Source organism: Paramisgurnus dabryanus, chromosome 5 (genome assembly GCF_030506205.2).
Source record: "Paramisgurnus dabryanus chromosome 5, PD_genome_1.1, whole genome shotgun sequence".
NCBI classification, from domain to species: Eukaryota; Metazoa; Chordata; class Actinopteri; order Cypriniformes; family Cobitidae; genus Paramisgurnus; species Paramisgurnus dabryanus.
Genome location: NC_133341.1, coordinates 26,249,824 through 26,274,228, shown reverse-complemented (window position 1 = coordinate 26,274,228; position 24,405 = coordinate 26,249,824). Strand labels below are relative to the sequence as shown.

General features: G+C 37.7%; 1 protein-coding gene across 1 annotated transcript in view; it reads left to right on the top strand.

Annotated features, from left to right (window-relative positions):
• limk2 (LIM domain kinase 2) overlaps window positions 1-24,405 on the top strand; it is a 32,805-nt gene that overhangs the window by 5,867 nt on the left and 2,533 nt on the right. Inside the window, exons 3-13 of the mRNA XM_065250701.2 lie at window positions 7,093-7,228; window positions 12,387-12,496; window positions 14,277-14,471; window positions 14,843-14,948; window positions 18,178-18,392; window positions 18,504-18,690; window positions 20,191-20,277; window positions 20,528-20,659; window positions 21,122-21,178; window positions 21,904-21,969; window positions 24,155-24,332. Coding sequence (XP_065106773.1) covers window positions 7,093-7,228; window positions 12,387-12,496; window positions 14,277-14,471; window positions 14,843-14,948; window positions 18,178-18,392; window positions 18,504-18,690; window positions 20,191-20,277; window positions 20,528-20,659; window positions 21,122-21,178; window positions 21,904-21,969; window positions 24,155-24,332 — 1,469 coding nt within the window. The remainder of the gene's footprint in view (window positions 1-7,092; window positions 7,229-12,386; window positions 12,497-14,276; window positions 14,472-14,842; window positions 14,949-18,177; window positions 18,393-18,503; window positions 18,691-20,190; window positions 20,278-20,527; window positions 20,660-21,121; window positions 21,179-21,903; window positions 21,970-24,154; window positions 24,333-24,405) is intronic.

The following is a 24,405-nucleotide window of genomic DNA, read 5'->3' as shown; positions in this document are numbered from 1 at the left end:
GTATTTTTAGTAAAACAATATAAAAATGTTAATCTGTCTGACAAAACAAAGAGTGGTCGGTGGCTCAACGGAGTCAGCAATGAGTGACAGCGAGTCGGAAGACGAGTGGTCCCAAAGTTCCCCTTACGAAAATTAACCATGGTTTTATTGTGGTAAAAGTGTAGTAACCATGGTTTTTGGTGTATTGATTACTATCAGCAAAACCATGGTTTTACTACACTAGCATAGTTTAACTATGATTTTGAAAACCCTGGCTGTCAAAACCATGTTTTTTTTAACTGTAGTAAAACCATGGTTAATTTTCGTAAGGGTCAGGTGCAGCATGAGATGTTTCTCGTCATTAATCGTCGTGGGGAAACAGGATAAAAGCTGTAAATGCGATATTTCTGGAGAGGGTGAGAGAAATATATGTGGACTGATGCTCTAGAACCCTGAAGAAAGAAAATGTATTTATTGAAGGAGAACGCAAGAAGCGCGTGTTTTTTGTTCTCAGTTAAAACGCATTAGAAACCAGTCAACCCCGTCCTTCCATAACCAATCACTATTAAAATAAAATGTTATTAGCATGAATTAATGTACCCACATTTACTTGATTCTTCACTAGCTCACATCACATCTGATTAACACAGAATGAGCTCTTTTTTTATTAAAATGCTTTAAAATGGCATCTTTCTTTACTAGCAAGTTAATGCAAGTTTATGCAAGCTAATAAACAGTGCTTAAGCTTATTTGGTTAATTGCTGAAATATAACAGAGGTATTATATAATTTAATGTATAAACATTTTTCTGTGTTATCATTTTGGCTTTTCTTGTGCTCCCCCTTGTGGCCGTTTAAGCGCAGTGAAGCGTGGTCGACTGTGAGTGACGTGGCTTCCAAACACGCCCTATAATATAACCCCACCTCCAACACTGTGATTGACAAGTTTAAGTACAGGCATTGGAAACGCAAATGCAAAGAGGATTGCGATTTCATTTGAGTTTTGGCAAGATCGGAACGTGATGCTAGAGGAAGTGAAATAGCAAATTATGAATTGCAATTGAGATTGAAATATGGCAGGGTCATAACTCGAAAGACATAGGAAACTCAATTGCAAATGGACTTTGATTTTACATTTGAAATTTGGCATATATTGTACGTTCGCGTAAACGGAAATGCAAACAGTTTGCATTTGCGTTTGAATTAAGTCACAGTTTTTACACCCACAAGTAGGAAACGCAATTGCAAATACCATTTGCAATTCCTTTTTAATATTGTCCGGAATATCATTCCATACAGGTCATTGAAATTGATTGAATGTATTTCATGCAAGAAGTTTTCTGGAAAAAATATGCATAGTTGTGTTTGACACATGAAAACATCTTGAGTTACGTATGTAACTGTTTTTCCTTGAGAAGGGAACGAGGCGCTGCGTCTCCCTTGCCATACTCCTGCGTCCCTGTAATAATGCCGTCTTTGGCAGTATTTCAGATAGCGATATACTTCCTGGTTCCCGCTTCACCCTGTCTTTGTCGTTAAGCCTCATTATTGGTTGAATTTGATATACACCTTCAGACGCACTTACCCCTGGAGGCATCCCCAAAGTGTCATCAAAGTGACGCAGTGTGAGTTCCCTCGTAAGGGAACTGTAACAATGTATCTTAAAAGGTAACAAGATGTAACCTTGCTCTCAGTTGAAATGTGTCCCCACATTTAGTCCTTGAATTTGAGGGTATTGGACCTGGAAAGTCCTTGAAAGGTCCTTGAATTTGAAGCTAACTAAGGTGTGGGAACCCTGCTGTATGTTCGATCGTGCACGTACGTCGTTTGCGTAAAAATAAAGACTATACTCTAGGCTTTATGCTACAAACAGAAATCCCTAAAGTTATGATATTTGGAACGAACTTAGATGCTCAAAGGATCTTGCGCGCAAAATGTGGATCAACTGAACTCTATGACAAATTTGGAAGGACCCTAGCACTTCTGTTGGTAAGGAGTATATTGCATAGCTATCATAAGTCGTCATCTTGTTAAGACTCTTGCATTGGTATCGTTTGCTGGTCGAATTGGAATTTTTACTCATATAAAAAATGAGTAACCAAAGTGGTTGATGGTTAACAGGTGAAAGTTTATATCATGGACACCTGCTTGGTCTTTGTACTAATGTTCCCCACAGATGTTAGTTCACAAACCCTTTCATCTGGAAGCATTACTATGATGTCACTACCGAAACAAACACAGGTCACCGAACACGCAAACAGGTTTTATCCCAGAGGCACACCACCAGTGGTGTCCCTCCATTGGATGACGAAGTTCTGCTAACCCCCCGTAGGCATATTGTGTCTCCTCTAAAAACAGAGCTTGTCAACATTCCTCCAAACAAAGACACCCACTGGGCAAATGGCCAAAATCCAGATATTCCGTCTGGGTTTGGTGGCCTTACACTAATGTGATCTTTATCAGAACGTCTCAGCTGTATGTTGCTGCTTCACATCCTCTTTGCGTTTAAACCATTGAGTGGATATTTGTTCAGTCTTCTCAATTTTTCCCTTTTTCTGGCACATGATGTGCTAGAGAATGGCCTTCAGGAGTACAGCATGCCAGACTTTTCCCCGGACACTTGGTCTTGTTAGGAGAATTGGTTTTTGCCAGGATAGCTGGAGTTGGTTTTGTGTGGCAAGCTATATTTTGGACATAAAAACGATTTTAACACCGTTTTATTTTACAAAATAAATCAGGATCCCAGAATTTTTTTCCTTAGTTGTGAAGCCCACAGAAACTTCCATTTATGCTGCAGACCAATCCGTTCATGTAGCGTGCCAAATCAGTTTAAACAGAGAATTTGAAGTGATAAATATATTCAGCATTGTAGCGTATTCATGTTCTCCTTATTGTGGACGTGAGGATCATTGTAGTCTTAAAACAAGGCCTGGAGATGATTTCCTGTCTTTATAGACTTTGCTTTGGTTCAGACCTGGTGGCTGTCCGACTCATTTTTAGACTAGATTCAGTGTGTCAGAATATAGGTAACCATTTCCAACCATTGCTACAGAGATGTTTAATCTCCTGATGTTACCTTGACTTTATGGCATTCAGAGCATTTCATTTCAAGACTTCTTTAAATATGCTATCCCTATTGTTGCTCTGCTTGCAGTGGAAAAATTGGGCTAGGTTTTTTTAGTTAAAAGCCAATGCTGGATTCATAGTATGCCAAGATTGGGCGCTTTCTCTTTAACTTCAGTTCCACCCAGGAGTGGTGTTGCTACTCAAATATATAAATATCTGAAACTATGCAACGCTTTATTGATATAGATTACAAAGTTTAGCAATTGATTGCTGTATGTCAATGACACCTTTACCACAAGGCAATTATGCTGTAATCATTTTGTAAGAAAATCAGGAAGATCCTGTTTTTCCTTTGCTCTCACTAAATAGCAGTTAAATGTGCAGAAATCTGTTGCAAGCCTTTTTTGATTTCATGCCAGGTCTGTTGTAGTACTGTATGGTTTTGCTATGCAGTTGCTTGGGTGACATGGTGCACTATGTACCATAAGTAACATTATGGCAGATGCTTAAAGAAGTGTCAGCAGGTGAAAATTTTAAATAAATAAATTGTAATAGCAGTTTACATTTATTTTAATAAATGAATAAATAAAAAATAAATAAATAAAAATAATTCCATAACATATTAATTTTATAAAAAAATAAAAAAATAATTATTTTACAAAAGTAATATTGCAAACATGAAGAATTAAGTCTCTAGTAGTTCTGATGCTAATTTCGAGTTAAAATCATAAAAAATTAGGTTTGTGTCACTCTTTTAGTGGTTTTACCAACAACGGCCACTAGGTGCACTACTCTTGTCACAAATTAATAAATTACTGTCACTGCATTATGATTACTGCAAAAAGGTTTTGAAATATGAAAACTACAGTTCTAGAGCTTTCCAACAATATATAGCTTGTCAACATTTTTAAAGATTTATACAAGGATGTAGTTTTATGAATATATAATAATTAATATGCATTTCTTTGAAAAAACCTGTCACTCCATTATTTCTATCATCAGATGACCATGAAATACATTCTGAGAGCTTTCTAGTGATATATAGTTTGTCATGATTTTTTAGGTTTAGAGTAGGGTTTTAGTGTTATAAATATGTAAAAACAAATTTGGCCTACCTGTGGCCCCGTGACTTTTTAAAAACTGACACTCACTACTAGGGGTTTCACATTCTCCAAATCCTCGATTCGATTACATTTTCCGAATCTACGGTCGCGATTCGATTCTCGGTTCTTACTTTTTTTATATAAAATGCTATGCCATTATTATTTATTATTATTAATTATTGTTATAGATTCACATTAACATGCACATTGCATGCCTTTCCTCGCATGGGGGTTTGTGGGCTTCACTTTACGCAAGAAAGCTTGTAGGATTCCTTCTTGCACGCACATGGACATAATGTGCGCGTCTTGGACTCCTAACATCTGAAATAAATAAAGCGAGTCATAAGCAGCTGCGCTTCTCTCTGTCTCACGTGCACGCGCTCTCGCATCTGATTCTGTCCGAAGTCTAAACATAAACTAAGGTAGTAATCCTTACGTATTTGTTCAGTTTTATGCATTTCATGCGAGCTGAGGCAAACTATCCCTTTTGTTTAAAATATAACCCGCTGCATCTTTGCGCCTCACTCTCGCGCACGTGCAGAGAGCTGCGCTCTGTACGAAGTCAGATCACTAGGTAGTAATCCTGTTTATGATATGCATTTCAAGGAGTTGTAGCAATACATCCCTCGTGTTTAAAATATAAATCTCTGAGAGTTTTTGCCCCGCTTGGCAAGCCGAGCGGACGTGACATGGGGGCGTGGCAGCATCGACAATCCCATTTTTTAATTCGATGTTCAAGGGTGTGACTTAATTTCGAATCGTGACACCCTTACTCACTACGTCATAGTTATCCCAAAGTGGTGATGAAATATGAAAACTACACACTTGGAGATTTCCAACAATATATAGTTTATCATGATTGATTGGGTTTGGAACAGGTTATTATATTATAACAATGTGGGCCCTATACCCATGGCATTTTAGAAAATGTCTCTCATCATGTTATTCCTTTACCAAAATGGTGATTATAAATGAAAACTACACTCTTAGGCTAAGTTTACATGGAAACAATCTGAAAAGAAAACGCAAAAGTGTCGTTGCGTTATCACTTTTTATTCCACGTTTATACGAGCGGTTTGAGGAGGAAATCTGCGTGCATATGGTGATGCAAAAGTGTGTGATATTCGAGGTAGTATGCACTCCAGGTGGCTAGGTGGCAATGTGAAGCACTGATACACAACACCACCAAGTCCGCGCCTGCGTACAACCCTCTTCCTTGTTCTCCCAGATCTCATCCAAAGCCGTATGTTTTGCCGCCGACGAATTGGCGCATCAGCAATTTGATAGAAGTAATTAATGCACCTTCTATGATCAGTAATACTAGCTGTGAATATTTCGTACAATTGCTGGAAAAACTATTGTATATTTATCAGAGATCCGAAGATCCGAGGTATGGAAATAATCCGAAATGTTTGTTGTCATTTTCCTGAACTGGCGTATGCCTGTGACGTAAACGTGTACATGACAAGAGCCACCGTGAGCAGACTTTTGCATTTTTACCATTTAGGCGAGAACGTGACGGTAGATTGTTTTTAAGATTTCCACTCTGGATGGTGGTTTCACTTTTTTGCGTTTCTAAGCCCCAAAAACGCCGTCACCGTGTCAACGAAAGGCAGATCCGATAAAATATTTTTACGTTTTTACCCTCGAGCGTTCAGAGACTTTTCAAACAATATATAGTTTGTTATGATTGGATAAGAATTCACATGCAAAACCCGCTGGTGGGACAGTGACATTTCGCAGGATATAATTGTTTTGAGGCACACTCTCTTCATAAATCAATCAATTACTCTCCCTACACAATTTATTTTATTAAACACTGTTGGATATGTATTCTAGAGGCTTAGACCTTTCCAACAAAATATAGTTTGTTGTGATAGACATAAAATTTGCATGGAAAATATTGAAGTAAACTTGGGTATCCCGCTTACAGGACAGCGCCACGTAATGGGTTAAATCCAAAACAACTTACAGTGCATTCAAAGTATACATTTTATGGTCCACCAATTAAGCAACCTTGAACACATATACAATACGGTCACTATATAATCAAGAGTTGGTGTATACTTAAAGGGCATTCAACACAGTAATGTTAAAGTCTGTCTTTACGTATGTATTTGTCCTCTTAAGTTATGCATCCCTTAGGTGTTTTACATAGATGTAGGTCCCAATTCCCATACACCGGGAAAACAAGCCATGGCACGTAAAGAGGAAATTTTTGCTGTTCAAGCATCCTTTCCTGTCTTCTCCAGACAAATGATCCTTTATTGTCTCCGAACGCCTCAAGGTGCACTTCAAACTCTTTTAATTAAGTCAATTTTTTAAGTCTGTTTATTCCCCATGGGAAATAGATAAAAGTTCAAAGTGGCACAGCCTGTATCCTCACATCAGGTTTCAATTGTAGGTAGGTGGCCGACAGGAGAGAGTGTGTACGAGAGCGATTCATGACTAGTTTTGGCTCACGTCCCAAATTCCTTAACTACAGTGTTTGTGCGTTTCTCGGTTGGACTTTGTCTCGAGAACCTTAGCGTGAGCTGATGTATATTAGCTGGAGTTACCTCAGATATTTCCAAGAAAAAAAGTGTCCTGACAGTAAATAAGCTTGTGGTTTTTTTTTTACTTCAGATATTTGTTTGAAAAGCTTCACTTTTGATGTTTAATCTCCTGCAAATGTTCACTTTTACTCTGCTTTGGTAAAGTTGTGACATCTGTTGTATGAACCTTTAGTACATGCTATAACTTTACACACGGAATTCCAAGAAAGTGGTAAACGTTTCAAATACCTTAAGCAGTCACATGTTTTAGGGGCTGTTTATGGCCCAACAAAACAATTTTCTCTCATTAGGCACTTCAGACATTTAGGTATCTCCCCTGTCCCAGAGAGCTTATCTCAGAGAAAGGGAATGTTTTACTTACTGTTGTTTTTTTCATTCTGGTTTCTCCAGGTGTTCTGTATGCTTGGATCTCCTGACAAACTGGTACTTTGAGAAAGAAGGGAGGCTGTACTGTCACAAACACTACTGTGAGAAGTTCGGGGAGTTGTGCCATGGCTGCTCACTGCTTATGACTGGACCTGCTATGGTAAGAAAAACATTTTGTGTTGTCATTCTTCATTATGTGCATGCATGCATTTGTCAGACGCTTTTATCCAAAGTGACTTTTGGTGCAACAGTCTACACTTTTTAATCGATATGTGAGTTCCCTGGGTTTCGAACCCATGATCTTTTCAACTAATGCAATACTTTAGCAAGTGGGCTATACAAGAACTGAATCACTTTCTTTATGAGGTTACCTTTTTTCCATTCGTACTGAGACTTTGTTCCCATTATATACTAGCAAGATGTGATCCATTAAACCTAAAATAATGCAGATGGCGTTTTGTGTTGCTCCGCCATTGTTGGGTCTGATAGGGTTAAGTGCTTAAACTATGACTGATATGCTGAAATACAATAAATGGTAAATAAACACCAGTGTGGATGCAGAGCGTTTAGTAACAACAACTGCGGATTAGCATGCACATAGCCTAAAAGATTTACCTGTATTTTTTGTTGCGTGGCTGTGTGTTTGTCTGTGTTTGAGAACATTCCACTGAAAGAGGAAAGGAATTGATAAGGTAGACCGTCAAAAGGGCTTGTAACCACATAAGAAGGTTTCTCAAGGCAAAGACTAATCCAGAAAAGCTTAGATAACATGCCATTGTCTCATTCGGTAAATATTTACACTGCTTAAACAAGTGGTTAAATAGACTAAATCAATAAATGCTGATTTTTTTTTCTTCTTATGGTCCTTAAGAGGTCACTGATAAGGTAGAGAATAGAATGAAAGGCAATGTTTCTTTTTTCACTTCTTTATGTGTTATGTGTGACCCTGGACTATAAAACCAGATGTATACGTCACCCGAAAGCTGAATAAATAAGCTTTCCATTGATGTATGGTTAGGATAGGACAATATTTGACTGAGATACAACTATTTGAAAATCTGAGGGTGCAAAAAATCTATATATTGATAAAATCGCCTTTAAAGTTGTCCAAATGAAGACCTTTGCAACACATATTACTAATGATAAACACATTGTGATATATTTATAGTAGGAACGTACAAAATATCTTCATGGAACATGATCTTAACCCAAAAATGAAAATTCTGTAATTTTCTTATCTTTGTGTTGTTCTCAATCTGAGATAATTTCTTTTTTATAATGAACACAAAAGAAGATATTTTGATATATGATGGTAAGCACACAGCCGATTGTAACCATTGTCTTCCATAGTAGGAAAAACAAATATTATGGAAGTCAATGGTTACAATCAGCTGTGTGCTTACCATCATTTATCAAAATATTTTCCTTTGTGTTCATCATAAAAAAGAAATTCATACAGGTTTAGAACAACATGAGGATGAGACAATTATGACATAATTTTTCATTTTTGAGTGAACTATTGCTTTAACATCCTAATGTTTTTTGACACAAATGAAGAGTTTGGTTCCAAAACGTGATAAACATTTTTAAAATTCCATGCATTCTAAACAACACTGGAGTCCTAGTTTTCCTCATCTACTTTTTACTTCTTGAGCAACAAACAAAACCAAAATAATACTTTTGATGGCATTGATAAACCTGTGTTGGATTTCTGTGGCGGGTAGGAAACTTAAGCCATAAAAATCTAATAATTTACGTGAGAGGCACTCGGACGAAGAAAAAATGCTGGCTTTTGCTTGTTCTCACACGACGGCATCAAGCTTCTGTCATGCTAACACATTGACCCCAGGGTATTTTTTGAAAAAATTTTCATTATTTTACTCAAAGTCAACCAAAATCAAGCAGGACCAAAACTTTTTACAGCTGATCGCTGTCAAAAAAGTTCAGCAATGACGTCCCAAGGATGACCGCAGCATTGACTGTGTTCTTAATATGACAAAGTAAGTGTTTTAATATATGCACATTTATATATTGATTCACTAGATTTATAGAATTTTGGAAAAAAACTTATTGCATTTTTTTAAAAAAAATTCTTTTTTTTATAATAAATCTTTGAAAATCAAATTATGGATTTAAATTTTTAATGTTGTTATAACCTAAAGATGCTATGTGAAAGTTTGTAACAGAAAATAGTGGTTTTTACTTTGTCACTTCCTTTATATAGAAAACACATTTTTACAGAAATGAGTCCAAATGGATTTATTGCGATTTGGATCCAAACTCTTCAAATATACATGGCTGGTTTTGTGGTCCAGAGTCACATTTGAGCAGTGAATGGCATCTAAGTTACATCTACAATGCAAAAGGAGAAACAGATTCTCAAATCGTAGAGGTTTAAATTTCCCTGCCGTTGTTTCACAATTGCATAAAAATGGTAAAGGTGGAAATTTTAGATTCAGCTGAGCTCTGAGAGACAGCGATTGATTGTAGTTTTTCATTCTTGAGGCAAGAGTTACAGTAACTGTAAGAGATTCCCAGCACCTGGAATGTCAGTGCTGGATGAGACCCAAAGAAAAATATACGCACCACACGTAGAGCATTGGTATTGTTAACATTCATACTCGTGTACCATTGGTTGACCAGAAGTTGGCCTATCTGACCATTTCAACAATCTAAGCAGTGTTTTGAAAGCACCACAGAGCTTACTCTTTTAATATGTATTAATTCATATTAAAAAATATACTTTATATAGTCCTGTGGGAAAGGTTTGACCAAAGTAACCAAAAGCTTGTCAATTCAAACCCTATGGGTTTAATTCAAGCTAGTGTTGGGTCTAAAAGGGACACGAACCCAACCTAAAATGCTTAGTTGTTTTAACCAATTATTGGGTTAAATACAAACATTCTTTAGGTTCATTTTCGTCCCATTTGACCCAACGCTGGTTTAAAAATAACCCAGCACTTTTTTAGAGTGCAAGTACTTGTTGCTCTACTGCATCTTAAGTAGGCCTAAAGCTTGAATCATAACCCTTTTGTTTCGACTTGATTGCAGACTAACATTTATTACAGACTGCTGGAAATGATCTCACTCCTGTGAAACCGAAATCTGGAGTCAGGAATAGCCTGAGTGTTGTGTGTTGTTTCATCATGCGTCTGGAATGCCTTCGCTTGGCCTTTAAATGAGGAGCTTTGTCATCATAACCCTAATGGAAGCCATATTAACATGAAAGTGAGATTTACAAATCCATCTCTAATGTCAACAAATCCTCGCCAAAAGAGGTCATTTTTAATTGGGTTAATGGAAATCCTAAAACGAACTTTGAAGAAAAGGGGGGCGAGGGAAGAGAATTTGCCAGCAAGCAAAACGCATAATGGGCCTTTTCTGTTGTGCTCGGATCGAGGGATGCCAAGTATTTCTGGTCAGCGTGCGTTGCCAGTTGTGGGCTTAGAAGCACAAGCAGCAGGGTGTCAAAACCTCTGAAAAACTGGCAAGGAGATCACATACTCAAGTGCTTGTTCGAATGTAATTGCATTGAAGATTGTTGATCTTTTTTAAGATGATAACTATATTAAAAAAGTTATGGCCGATAACAGACAAACAAAAATTTGTGATCCTAACTAGCAATTGTTATGCATGCATGATAATTATAGATGTGCTGTTTGCATATATCAGCCTTTGAAATGCATACATTTTTAAGCTTTAAAAGCCAAAACCATCATAACTAAATGCCATATGTAATATAAGGACCCTCCTTTTGCTCATTTAGTGATCGGTTAGTCGTGGTGATGCGAGTCTTTATAGGAGTGGTTGTCAAGTTAACCCCTGTTTGGAAACAGACACACACACACACACACTTATACACAGTCATGTAAGCACAAAAAGATATGAAACATCCTTACTCACAGGTTCAGCTGAGGGTTAAGCTTTTTAACACATGGCCCTGGATGGTGTCATGTGCTTGCTCACAAACTAGAATGGCGGAGACAAAAAACAGACTTAAAATTTTTTAATTGCTCTTCCAAACTTCAGAAACTCATCGAGCGGTTTAGTGTGCGTGTGGAATCTGGTTAGCCAAACCCTATGATCACAGCTCAGTAAGCTTAACTGCTAATCTGTCTTTTGTGCTTCATGTTAAAGGAAACCTCAGCGTGATCTCATATTTTCTCCGCTCAGCTGGAATCCGAGGAAGAGGCCGAAGGTTTTGGTTAAATTAATTTTCCATTCAAAATAAGAATATAAAAGCCGTCTGTTTCCGTTTCACAACCCTTGTTGATTGGCAGTTCCATATACATCGAGTTTATAAGGCTGACTGTGCAAATAAAGTGCTGTCAACTGTGCATGCTTTATAAGGTGTGAGTGGAAAAATTTGCTATACGTTTGGCACAGAGACTGTATTACTATGTATGTTTTACTTTGAAATTTTTTGGAAACAAGTGTGTCCTCACACTTGGAGCACCCTCAGCAATAACAATAAAATAAAAAATTTATATTCTAAAAAAAAGTATTTTATATAAAATCTTTAGCTTTATATAAAAAAAAAAGTTTTTCATGCAAAGTTGCGTTAAATCAATGCATTCAATCATACCCCAATGCATCAAATCAAATTGTATGTGGTTACTTGATTTGAACTTGTGTGAAATATTTAAACTAAAAGAAATATGTGCATTCCATATTTTGTCCAAATAGCTCATAGGAAACGTATTGGGTTGTGAAGTTATGTTTGGTAGTAAATAGGATTATGCTCATATTTCATGGAAATCCTCTGACTACATTGTTGTGCGTGCAGTTCCATGTGTTTTATTCATTCATTACTCGGAGTAAAAATAATGACAGGAAAACAATAAAAGTACAAAACCACAAACATTTCTAAAACAAAAACCTTTTATTTTCTCAGAGCTGTGTATTTTTAGAGAAGGTCTGGGAGAGTCCAAGCATTTAATGCATACTGACACGAATGATGTGTCGTCTAAGGGCAGGAGATCACGGATACTGGGAGGAGTTGGGTGGAATTATATCACGTCTGATAACAGACAGACCCAGACACTAGAAGGTGTTAAAAAGAAAGCCTGCACGCTCTATTGCATCACTACAGACTGAACAAAGTTTTACACCAATACAAAGCAGATCAAGCACAAAGAAAGCAAGACCCACCACGCCTGGACTTGACAGAGACGGCGTTCAGCATAACATGAACATATCTGGAGCAGTCAGACTTTCTGTATTCGGCACTCAGTATTTGCTGCTGGGATGTCCAGCGTAGGAAAAATGCGGCAGTTTGGACTTGTGCTGAGCTTTTGCTGGGCTTTCATGTGTTTCAGGTGGCAGGAGATTATAAATACCACCCCGAGTGCTTCGTATGTTTGAGCTGCAGGGTGGCGATCGAAGAACGGGACACCTATGCCTTAGTGGAACGTACCAAACTTTACTGGTGAGAAGCGTTTTATACCCCTTTATGTACACTGCTGAACATTTAAAGTGGATCAAAAAAGTTCATAAAAGTTGTCCTAAGACGAAAACCACAAAGAAAACTTTAAATCTACTTTTAATATTGACTAGTGTATATTAGTTCCTAAGTATGCTGGTTGGAAAACTATAGTTCACTTAAAAATGTACAATGCTGTCATCATTTACTCACCCTAATAAAGGGTATAGTCACCAAATAAAGATGTGTTTGTAACCAAGCAGATCTGGGGCACCATAAGAAATAATATTATGGAAGTCGGTGTTGCCACAGATCTGTTTGGTTACAATTTTTTTTTTTCAAAATATCTTTGTGTTCAGCAGAACAAAGATATTTGTACAGGTTTACAACAACATGAGGGTAAGTATATGATGACAGAATTTACATTTGTGGGTGAGCTATCCCTTTAATGGGTAGAGGAGGAGCAAGGGGCCCCAGTGTATGTAGACAATTAAGACCGGATTTACATACTTTGTTATGATTACAAAAAATTTAAAAATAATATTTTTTGTTATACACAGTCATATGTTGTTAACATAATACATTTTAAATAGGGCTGTCAAATGATTAATCGCATACAAAATAAAAGTTGTGTTTTCATAATATATGTGTGTAGGCTGTGTTAATGTGTATAATGTGTATAAATAAATACAGACATGCATGTATAAATTAAAGAAAATGTATTTAATTGAATTATATTATTAAATTTATATGTACAAAATATTTATTTTTATGATTTATATTATTTATAATGTAAATGTTTCTTAAATATATATTAAAATGTTTGTTTATTTATATATACATAATAATTACACAGTACACACACATATATTATGCAAACACAACTTTTTTTGTATGTGATTAATCATGATTAATTGTTTGACAGCCCTAATTAATTTTAAATGAACATAATATTTTTTTATGTGGGATGTTCATTTTTATTTTATTTGTTTTAATTGACTAATTATATTTAAAATTATTTAAACGTTTGGAGGACCCTAGATAATACCACTACGGACCCCCTGATGAAGACCCCATGCTCTATGTACATTTACTAGTTTAAAAAACTATGTTTATTCATTTGAAACCATATTGTACTGGTGAAAAACCTTTGGTATGTTAGCAGTAACCTGCTAGTTAGGAAATGTGGCATATTTGAGTTTCAGGTATTGAGGAAACTATGCAGATTAGCTCTGAACTGTACTGATAAGAAACCGTATTTGATCAAGGGCTGCATGATAAGAAAAATGCTAAATGAGATAACTTGATAAATAATGCGATACATTATATGTGATACAGTAATGATATAAATTTGTAAAATCAATTTAATAAAGATAAAAATATATTTATAAACTAAAAATTATTTAACAAACATAAATTTCACATTGCCAATGCCCTTGCCTTGGATTGATCTAAAAATTTGCCTGTATTAAACTTTTGTATTAAAAAGTGCATTAAAATCACTTGAAAATCAAACCATTGCCACAATTCCTATATGCCTTGCATCCCTGATTAAATTTTTTAAATAATATAAAAAAAATAATAATCATTCATGATCCAAATCTGCCTCATAAAACTATCCAGAATTTCTCATTTACTACTTTGTTTTTAGTCTCATCTGTTGTTTTCAGCACAGAGAGATGTTGACACACACCTGGCCATTTCATAACACGTCTAAAGGATTTTCTCATGTTGGGTCTTGTCTTAAATATCAGCTTTGTTAACTATTTCTCTCACACTCATGCAGTGGTAAATGCTACAAACAGGAGGTTCTTACACCCATGTTGGAGAAACGCGGTTTGGCTGACTCTCCAACGGACCTTCTCCCTCACACTGTGACTCTGGTGTCGATGCCGGCCGCCACTAATGGCAAACGTGGATTCTCTGTCAGAGTCATTCGAGACTGCACCAGCGCCGCCACAGTCAGTGTGCAGGTCAAAGAGTAAGTCAACACTTGTGCATATAAACACTTGAATTGTCACAACTTGACTTGCTTTAGATTGAAGTTGGAGAACAATGAAATTACTTGTATACAGTTTGCAGAGGCATTTATCCATTGTTCCCTAGGGAACACACATACTGATTAACTAAGAAACATTTGATGTGTTATGTCCGTTCAGAGGAAGGTTGTTTATCACCTGAGAAATTTACCACAACACTGCCACACCCCATGCCAGACATGTTGTGGAAGGAATGTGTTGCATAACTGTGGTGATGCGACGACTGGTGTTGGATTGAGGGCACAACTGATACTTACCTATTTAATTTCATTATTCCCAGCCTGACTTTATTTCCTAAAAACATTTCTTACAGGGTTAAAGGAATGCATATTAGTCCGGAGGTTCGGAACGCCATCCACGTCGGTGACCGGATCCTGGAGATCAACGGGCTCCCGGTGACGGCTCTGATGGAAGAGGAGGTAGTTTTCATTTTACCACTGTGTTTACTTTGAGTTAGGGTGAGATTGTGAGAATAGTAAGCATTTGAAATGTAAACAGTCACAGTGTAAAGTGGGCTGACATGTATACTGACAATCCTTTCATACCATGGTGACGACTTGAGGTAGTCATGTACTGTCATTTATACTACTCCCTAGTAACAGACTGTTTGTTACATGTCTTTAATGTTTTTATTGGAGCCATGTTTGTTATTTTAAAACACAGAACATTTGGTGCTTTGTTTGGCTCACGTCCATACTGTACCACTTTTGTCAGAGCAAAACATGATGGGTGCAAGATGTGTTTGTTAATGTTTGGTTTTTGCAATAAAGAATTAAAGGGATAGTTCACCCAAAAATTTAATTTTGTATTCATTTACTTACCCTCAATTGTTCTGCTAAACACAAAGGAAGATATTTTAAAGACCAAAACAATGCAACCAATAACTTCTATTCACCTGTTTTTTTGACATAAATCGGGGGGCTGCCATCTTTGAGCTTTCTTGTTTATGACTTCCGGTGAGCCACTAAAGCTAATGTTAGTCTATAGCGAAGAACACAAGTGTGTTGTTTTGACTGGCTGTTTAATGTTTATTATGAAATCCAGGAAGACCGACATAATTTGTGCAGTTAGGGGTTGCCAAAATAGCTGATACAAACGCAGTAAATCTCTACAAAACATTTGTTTTAACCATAATCCATGCACAAGAACCAAATGTGTATATGTGGCGCACATGCACTCATGATCTGTATTTACAAATCCATCCAGTAAAACCTTTCATAGAAACTGCCAGTAAACAATAAATCCAATAATTGTCTAAGAACAACTAATATTATGCTGATAAAAATATGCTGATTTAGCTGATTTATTTAATATATTATTACAAAAATGCGATTACAGTACGGAATATATACGACATAATCTGCTAAGTTAATGTTTATAATTGTTCGTAATGTGTTTGCGCATAATTTTGTTATGTTTTAAATGAAAAAGCAAATACTTTAAAAAGTAAACAAATAACTTCATAAGCTAATGTCTCCACCTAATGCGTAACAAGCGATGTAATAATATTTTCATAAAACGAAAACAATACTCAATACATGTAGTAGTTAAATGTTTATTATGGTTGTTTATATAACTTACAATGTGTTGAATGAGAAAGATACTGCTGACTGTGTCGGACCGTGTGAAGCTCGACATGTCGCCATAAACAAATCCATTAAAAAATTGCTGTTTAAAAAAAAAACTCGCACCAGAGGGACAGTTGTGACATTTTAAACCAGCTTTTGAAAAGTTAAAAACACGAAGTCTTGGTTAATTCCATGTATAAAAACTCGACTGACTTTCCCATTGTAAAGATACTGGTATGTCTCTGTGCTTTTATATTTGCACATTGAAGACCCATCACCTCCGATCAACAACACAAAATGATTGAATATATCTTCATATATCAAGCCACTTCTTAATTTCATCCTCACACTGGTTCATACATGGCAGGTGTAGTAAATATTAACTGTTTAAATCATGTTTTATGCGTGCTCCCACTACACTGTTTTCTACCGGCTGGCTATTGAACCGGAAGTCCCGCACAAATAAGGAAATACATCACATCACTTACTTCTCCGTTCGAGAAACAGGTGGATATTATAGAAAAATTATTTCATGGAAGTGAATGGTGCCCCAGATCTGTTATGTAGCAAACTTTTTTCGTAAATATATTCCTTTATGTTAAGCAGAACAAAGACATTTCTATAGGTTTATAACATAATGAGAATTAGTAAATGATGACAGAATTGTAATTTTGGGGTGAGCTGTCCCTTTAAAGGGATAGTTCGGCCAAAAATGATATTAAACCCATGATTTACTCAGCCCCAAGCTGTCCGAGTTGCATATGTCCATCGTTTTTCGGACAAACACATTTTCGGATATTTTAGAAAATGTTTTAGATCTTTCAGTTGATTAAATGTAATGTTACGGCGTCCACGACCTTCAAGTCCAAAAAAAGTGCGTCCATCCTTCACAAATTAAATCCAAACGGCTCCAGGATGATAAACAAAGGTCTTCTGAGGGTAATCCGCGCTGTGTTGCTGTAGAAATATCCATATTTAAAACTTTATTAATGTAAATAACTACCTTCCGGTAGTGCCGCCATCTTAGACTCCTCTGTATTCAGGAGAGAGTATTAGCGTAGTGTACGCACTTTTCTTAGTGACGTATGACAAATTCGGAGGGCGGGGGCACAGAGCAGCAGCAGAGTAGCCTCTGTAGGCTGCGTAAGCTCTCATCCCGAATGCGGACGCGACTAAGATGGCGGCGCTACCGAAAGGTATTTATTTTAGTTTATAAAGTTTTAAATATGGATATTTCTACAACAACAAAGCGTGGATTACCCTCAGAAGACCTTTGTTTATCATCCTGGAGCCGTTTGGATTTAATTTGTGAAGGATGGACGCACTTTTTTTGGACTTGAAGGTCGTGGACCCCGTAACATTACATTTAATCAACTGAAAGATCTAAAACATTTTCTAAAATATCCGAAAATGTGTTTGTCTGAAAAACGATGGACATATGCAACTCCGACAGCTTGGGGATGAGTAAATCATGGGTTTAATATCATTTTTGGCCGAACTATCCCTTTAAATATGAAAATGTTCAGGCTGGTAGGTTTAATTGTAAAATTCATACCTGTGCTGGGAGTGGTCATTTGTATAGATTGGCATGTCGCTTTAGTGTAAATGTTTTGAATTCTTATCATGCATTTGCAATTTTGATTTTATTTTCCCACCGCTAACCCAAATCTGAATTCCACTGCTTTACTGTCAATATGGATCTGTTTATAAAATCACGTATACTGAGGTTCTTAAGGTTGTCTTGCATAATGACCAGCCTAAAGCACAGTTTCTGAAAGCAGTTGCTGGATATCCAAATGTGTAGACCTATAAAACAATAAATGTCAAAGATTCCTATATGACTGTTACCATTGTAGCTTAGTGCCATTGCCTTATCTTGACTTGTGCAGCATTTTTAAGGACCTTTTGTGTGCCTAAAGGCTTTAGCTTTGACTGGGAATAATATAAATGTTATCAGTGTGACCAGCACTTCGGTTCACATTCTTCATAAATGAATAGCACAGGAAGAAGAAAAAGCTGTGGAGGATGGCTTATCAAACACAGCTGTAATTGTGACCTGAATTCTGATTGGCTGCTGCAGGTGGAGGACCTCATCCATCGGACCACTCAGACACTACAGCTGCTGATTGAATACGATCCAGTCAGACAGCGTCTGGACCGACTCCGTCTGGGCTCCCCTCGCAACCAGCTAGGCGTCCCGGCAGCCTCCCGTATGCGTCTGTCCTCCACAGGAAATACTGAGATTGAGAGAAGTGACTCTGTGGAAAATGGGTCATTGAAAAGGAGGTCTCTCAGGTAGCTTAAATTGTCCGATTAGATCTTTTGCAGAAATTCATTTTTGGTGATTTGGATATGTGCCTATGTAGACTATATAGTACAGACATTTGTTTTTCTTGTGTGTTTTAGACGTAGCAACAGCACCTGTAAGTCTCCAGTTTCTCCATCTCCCAAAGATCCCCCGATTTCGACCCGCGATATCGGGCGCTCCGAATCCCTCCGTTCTCCCTCCAGCTGCTCGCATCGTATTTTCCGTCCCTGTGACCTCATTCACGGAGAAGTCCTCGGAAAGGGCTTCTTTGGACAGGCCATCAAGGTTTGCTCGATTATGACAATGTTTTCTCTATTACGCTGTTATTTATTTAAGCATTGATAAACATCAGAGGTCTTCACTGGCCCACTTAGATCTGAAAACCTGAGGTTTGATCCGAGCGGGTTCAGGTCTTAAAGTTTCACGTGTGCCTCGGACACAAGTCAGATTTAATAATAGCGGCATAACCCCCCCCACCTAAGAACGCTTGTGACATCGTGTGGCTTGCAGTTGGTTAATTTTCATTGAAACAGACATGTCAATCAATTTTCAATGCACATTTTAGCAGTTACCTTGGTGTCGTCGACTCGTCGTAAGATAGCAAAGGAAAGTAAATGGAGCAGCGGGCCCTGCACACAGCAGTCAGACAGAAAGAAACCCGCTGGTCTCGCAACCAATTTTGGCGAGCTGCTCCATATATTTTAATTTGTTATCTGACGACGACACCAAGATAACCGCAAAAAAATGTATATTTTAAAACTGACTGTCATGTCTGTCTCAACGAAAATTACCGCCAGCCACACAATGTCGCGAGGGCTCTTGGCAAACAGAGGAGAGGTTTGAAAAAGACATTGATGATTTTAAATGACCCAAGACCCAATGCCGCTATATTATACCCGACCCGTGTCCGAGGCACACATAAAAAGGACCTCGGGTTTTCGGATCTAACTGCCTGTTTACACTTGGCATTAACATGCGTTTTCGTCGATCGGATCACAAGTGGACGATGTTAATGCCAGGTGTAAACTGTGTTCAAAACGTTTTGAGCTCGTCCACTTTCGACCACTTTCAACCACATCCAGAGGTAGTCGAAACCCCTTTCGATCGGATCGCTTTGGAGTTGCGGAACGCATATGTGGTTGAATGTGTTCGAACAGCCACACGCGACCGCCTTCTCTCCACCCATTTATCTAATCTGAGGTATTAAACACAAGTTTTACGTCTTTTTTTTACTTCTGGCGTGAACATACGGTGAACAGCGCTATTTTTAGCCTTTCATTGATAAAACTCAAGCGTCTGATCTCCGTAGTTTCGTTTTGAAAGCGTGTGAAAGTTGGGCAATCTTATTTCATCAATTGCGCTGAAAATTCAGAGAAAGCTGTAACATACACACGTACAAAACACTATGCAGCATGTATACTTGCTAAACAAGCAGTGGACTCCGACATAATATTAGTTTGCGTCCATATAAACTCATAATTACTCCCGCTCGCGTTTGAATGACAGCAGAGAGACTCGCCCACCGTCTCACGGACCATCCACTCACAGTATTCAGGACAGAAGCGGTCGAAAGTGGACAAAAGAGACGGATTTAAATACCAGGTGTAAACGTAATGTGTCTCTCTCGTCCACTTGTGATCCGATCGATGAAAACACATCTTAATACCAAGTGTAAACAGCCGCTAAGTGGACCTGTGAAGACCCCTTCTGCACACACGTCGCTATCAAAACCCAACATCCTAAAACAGTTCTTGAATTCGATCCCTGCTGTGTGTTCTTTTTTAGGTGACCCATAAAGCCACAGGTGAGGTGATGGTCATGAAGGAGCTGATCCGCTGTGATGAGGAGACACAAAAAACATTCCTAAAGGAGGTACAATCATCTTAATTCTGTTTTTCATTCCTCCATCTTATGCTTTCTCCAACTGTCAGTAGCAGGGTCAGATTTAATAGCAGATCAAGCAGAGCCATGTGGCGCCAGGCTACATTGATGCTTTAGGGCTTGTGATTTATGTTCTGCCGGGAAGCTTAGATCAGGCTTAGAAAAGAGAGCAAGGTTTCGATTTATCCAGTATGAAACACTAAGAATCTTCTAAATTTTTTCTCTTTTTTTTATAATTTAGGTTAAAGTGATGAGAAGTCTCGATCATCCACACGTTTTAAAGTTCATCGGGGTCCTATACAAAGACAAGCGGCTCAATCTGATAACAGAGTTCATCGAGGGCGGAACGCTGAAGGATTTGATCAGAGACACGGTACGGCCTGACGTATTATTTCCTTTCCTCGAGCTTGCTTGGTGGGCCGTACATCATCTGCAAGTGTGTTAGCGTTTGTGAGCCTGCTTACCTGAGATGAACTTTCTGAGAAGGAGGGGAGAAGATTGGGGAATAGGGAAACGGGAGGGGGAGAACGCAGTTGTTTGGTTACAAAGGAGGTATGAAGTGTTTCCAGGTGAGGGATATTTTCCAGATCACCTAGGCAAAATATCAGTTTCAGCAGCAAACAAAAGGGTAACAGATGGCTTAATCTCGTTTTTTGCATTGCTCCATTGCACTGTAATGATTTCTATAGAAGTCCGGGTGTGAGTAATTCTTGACTGTAATAGGGGTCATTATGTAACAATTTCCTCTGTAATTCACAAACAGCGTTGCGTGCCGTCATACTATGCCGGGGTTATGATTTAGGTCAGCAATTCATCTCTCTTTCTTTCTCCACAGGACCCTTTTCCATGGGAACAGAGAGTTAGTTTTGCAAAGAGCATTGCGTCTGGAATGGTAAGCGAGTGGTCACATTTATATGCAAATGCAAATGACAATTGCTTGTAGTATTATTTGGGGTGATGGTGGTTCGAAAACGATGTTTTTGCAGACTAAGGCTTTAAATCTAATAGTTATATATTGACTGATGTTACAGGTTAATCTTTAACAGGAATGATGATACATTACAAACGTATTGTCTCTATGGAATCACATTCCCGTACACATGAGAGGATTTCCTACCAAGAGACATTATGAGGAAAATAAGATGTTTTTGTGGTCTACACTTCTGCCGTATAATAGACTTCAGTTGTGGTCTGATTGGCTATAATTGTAAAAACATGTCCATGCAACGCTTTCATTTTTGTAATGAACTAATGTTACCAAAGTCTTTTATAAGAAGTTGCATCACTGCGCCGTCATATTTGCTTTGCGCAAGTCTCTCCCCCGGAGGATGTAACTCTTTAAATAGTTGACGATTGGGTTTTTAATTGAATGCAGTCCATACGCCCCGTTGCGATGTCCCCCATTTATATCGATACCAGTGACACATCTTGTTATTATTATATATCTTTGATGTTACCCAGCAACACTATGTAGTGCTATGATGACATCAACAGTTTCTGCCAGTTTCTGCTTGTTTGTTGACATTGTGATTATGAAGAGACTAAAACGTTCTCATGTTAATCGGTCTTTCCTCATACTATCCTTACATGTGATCTGTTATTTTTCTACCCTTTTAGGCATATCTGCACACGATGAGCATCATACACCGAGATCTCAACTCTTACAACTGCCTGGTCAAACTGGTACGGGAAAAGATTTCCTCTGTCTTCACTAATGCCACATATAACTACTGGAGCATAGAGCTAATATATAATTAAATATGCTAATTTTCCTGCTCCCCTAGATTTAAACATTTGATTCTTACCATTTTGAAATCCATTCAGCTGATCTCCAGGTTCAGCGGCAGCACTTTTAGCATAGCTTAGCACAATCCATTGAATCTGATTAGACCATTAGCATTGCGCTCAAAAATAACCAAAGAGTTTCGATATTTTTCCTATTTAAAACTTGACTCTTCTGTAGTTACATCGTGTACTAAGACCGACGGAAATTAAAAGTTGCGATTTTCTAGGCAGATATGGCTAGGAACTATACTCTCATTCTGGCGTAATAATCAAGGACTTTGCTGCCGTAACATGGCTGCAGGAAGCGCAATGATATTACTAGGGCTGGGCAAAAAAGATTTTTCGATTAATAGTTTTTTAAAACGTGGTCGATTAAAAATCGATTCTCAAAGAGCAGAATCGATTTTTTTTCCCCATATTTTTTTTCGCAAACATTGAACGGAGGAATGGAAGCATTTTACATTTCGCAAGCAAGACTTGTGGCTTTTAAATTTTAATTTTTTATTAATTACCCACTTGTAAACTGCTGCTCACTGTTCTTTTTTATTAATATAGTATTTTTATTAAATCTATATTCATTGAGTTGAATCGAGAATCGAGTATAAAAACCTACCCGAGAACCGGAATCGAAAATGTAATCGAGAATCGGAATCGAATCGATAGCTTTTGAATCGAAATCGAATCGATCTGGAACATCTGAATCGATACCCAGCCCTAGATATTACATAGTGCCTGAAAAAAAACTAGTCCCCTGCTATTAAAAGATACTACAGGGGCTATTTTCAGGTGCTGCGTAATATCATTGCGGTTCCTGCAGCCATGTTACAGCAGCAAAGTCTTGATTTTTACGTCAGAATGAGAGTATAGTTCCTAGCCATATCGGCCTAGAAAAACGAAACTTTTAATTTTCCGTCGGTCTTAGTACACGATGTAACTACAGAAGAGTCAAGTTTTAAATAGGAAAAATATCGAAACACATTCGTTTTTTTTTTAGGCGTGATGATTAAGGTCTAATCAGATTCAATGAATTATGCTAAAAGTGTTAGTGCAAGATCCGGAGATCGGCTGAATGGATTGCAAAACTGTAAAAATCACATGTTTAACTCTAGGGGAACTGGAAATGAGCATATTTTCAAAATAAGTGGAGTGTCCTTTTAATAAGCATGACCTTTGATATTTTTTTGCCGATATATTGCCATATTGTTTAAATGTGTGCTTGTTTAGATAAAAATAACGTTTTTCTGATTAATGAACACAACTTGAAAGAATAAATCTCACTGGAATTGGTTTTAAAGCTGCAACCCACAACCCCGAAGAGAGGAACATTTACATAAACAAGCCAGCATGTCAACTTTGGTCAAAAACAGGGGCCACAAAAAGAGCAATAAGGATAAAACGTCATCTAAAAGAATAATAACACCCAGTGTTTACATTTGAGGTGTTTTACACTAGCTATTATAAATATGACTGCTCGTATTGGCACATACTCACAGATGCGATCAGACGGGTCCACTTAGATCCAAAAACATGACCCAAGTGGGTTTGGGTCTAAAAGTTTCACATGTGCCTCGGACACGGGTCGGGTATGATAATAGGAGTCTCGGGAAATTAATAATGAATGTATTTTTCCGAATGAACTGAAACGACCCCAACTACCATGCATGTGTACATAGAGTCCTTTTCATCATTTATCGCCATTATTTCTGGGGCAATTAATCGACTTCTGAAAAGAAACTATCGTGACTGGCCTAGGTCTAAATATAAGCAGAGTTCAAAGTCCCGATGTAGTCGGCTCCGCTTGGCAGCACAGTGTATAGAAACGGGTTTGCATAATCCAGAATAGCTGACAGGCAGCACAAACAAAAAGGCTGAAATAGACAAAGACCTAAGACAAGTTACGTAAGAACTGACTCGAGGTTCTGTTTGCACTTAAGAATTGTTTTGTTGTTTTTTGGTCACTGTGATAAATAGATGGTTAATGTTTATATATAATGTTCTTTAAATGTTCCCTGCTGTGAAATGTTTTTTAAATTAAGCGTAAATGCATTTAGATGTTTTTGCTCTGCTTGTCTGACCCCTGCAGGACAATACTGTCGTGGTGGCAGATTTCGGCCTGTCCCGTCTAATTGTGGAAGACAAAGTAAAGCAGCCACCCCCTGACAAACCATCTAATAAGAAGAGGCTGTTCAGACGCATCGACCGAAAGAAACGCTACACGGTGGTGGGGAACCCTTACTGGATGGCACCAGAGATGCTCAACGGTAAGGGAAGAGAATTAAACGCTAGGCTTGACTAAACATTACTACAGGTTTTGCTGCATAAACGCAATGAACG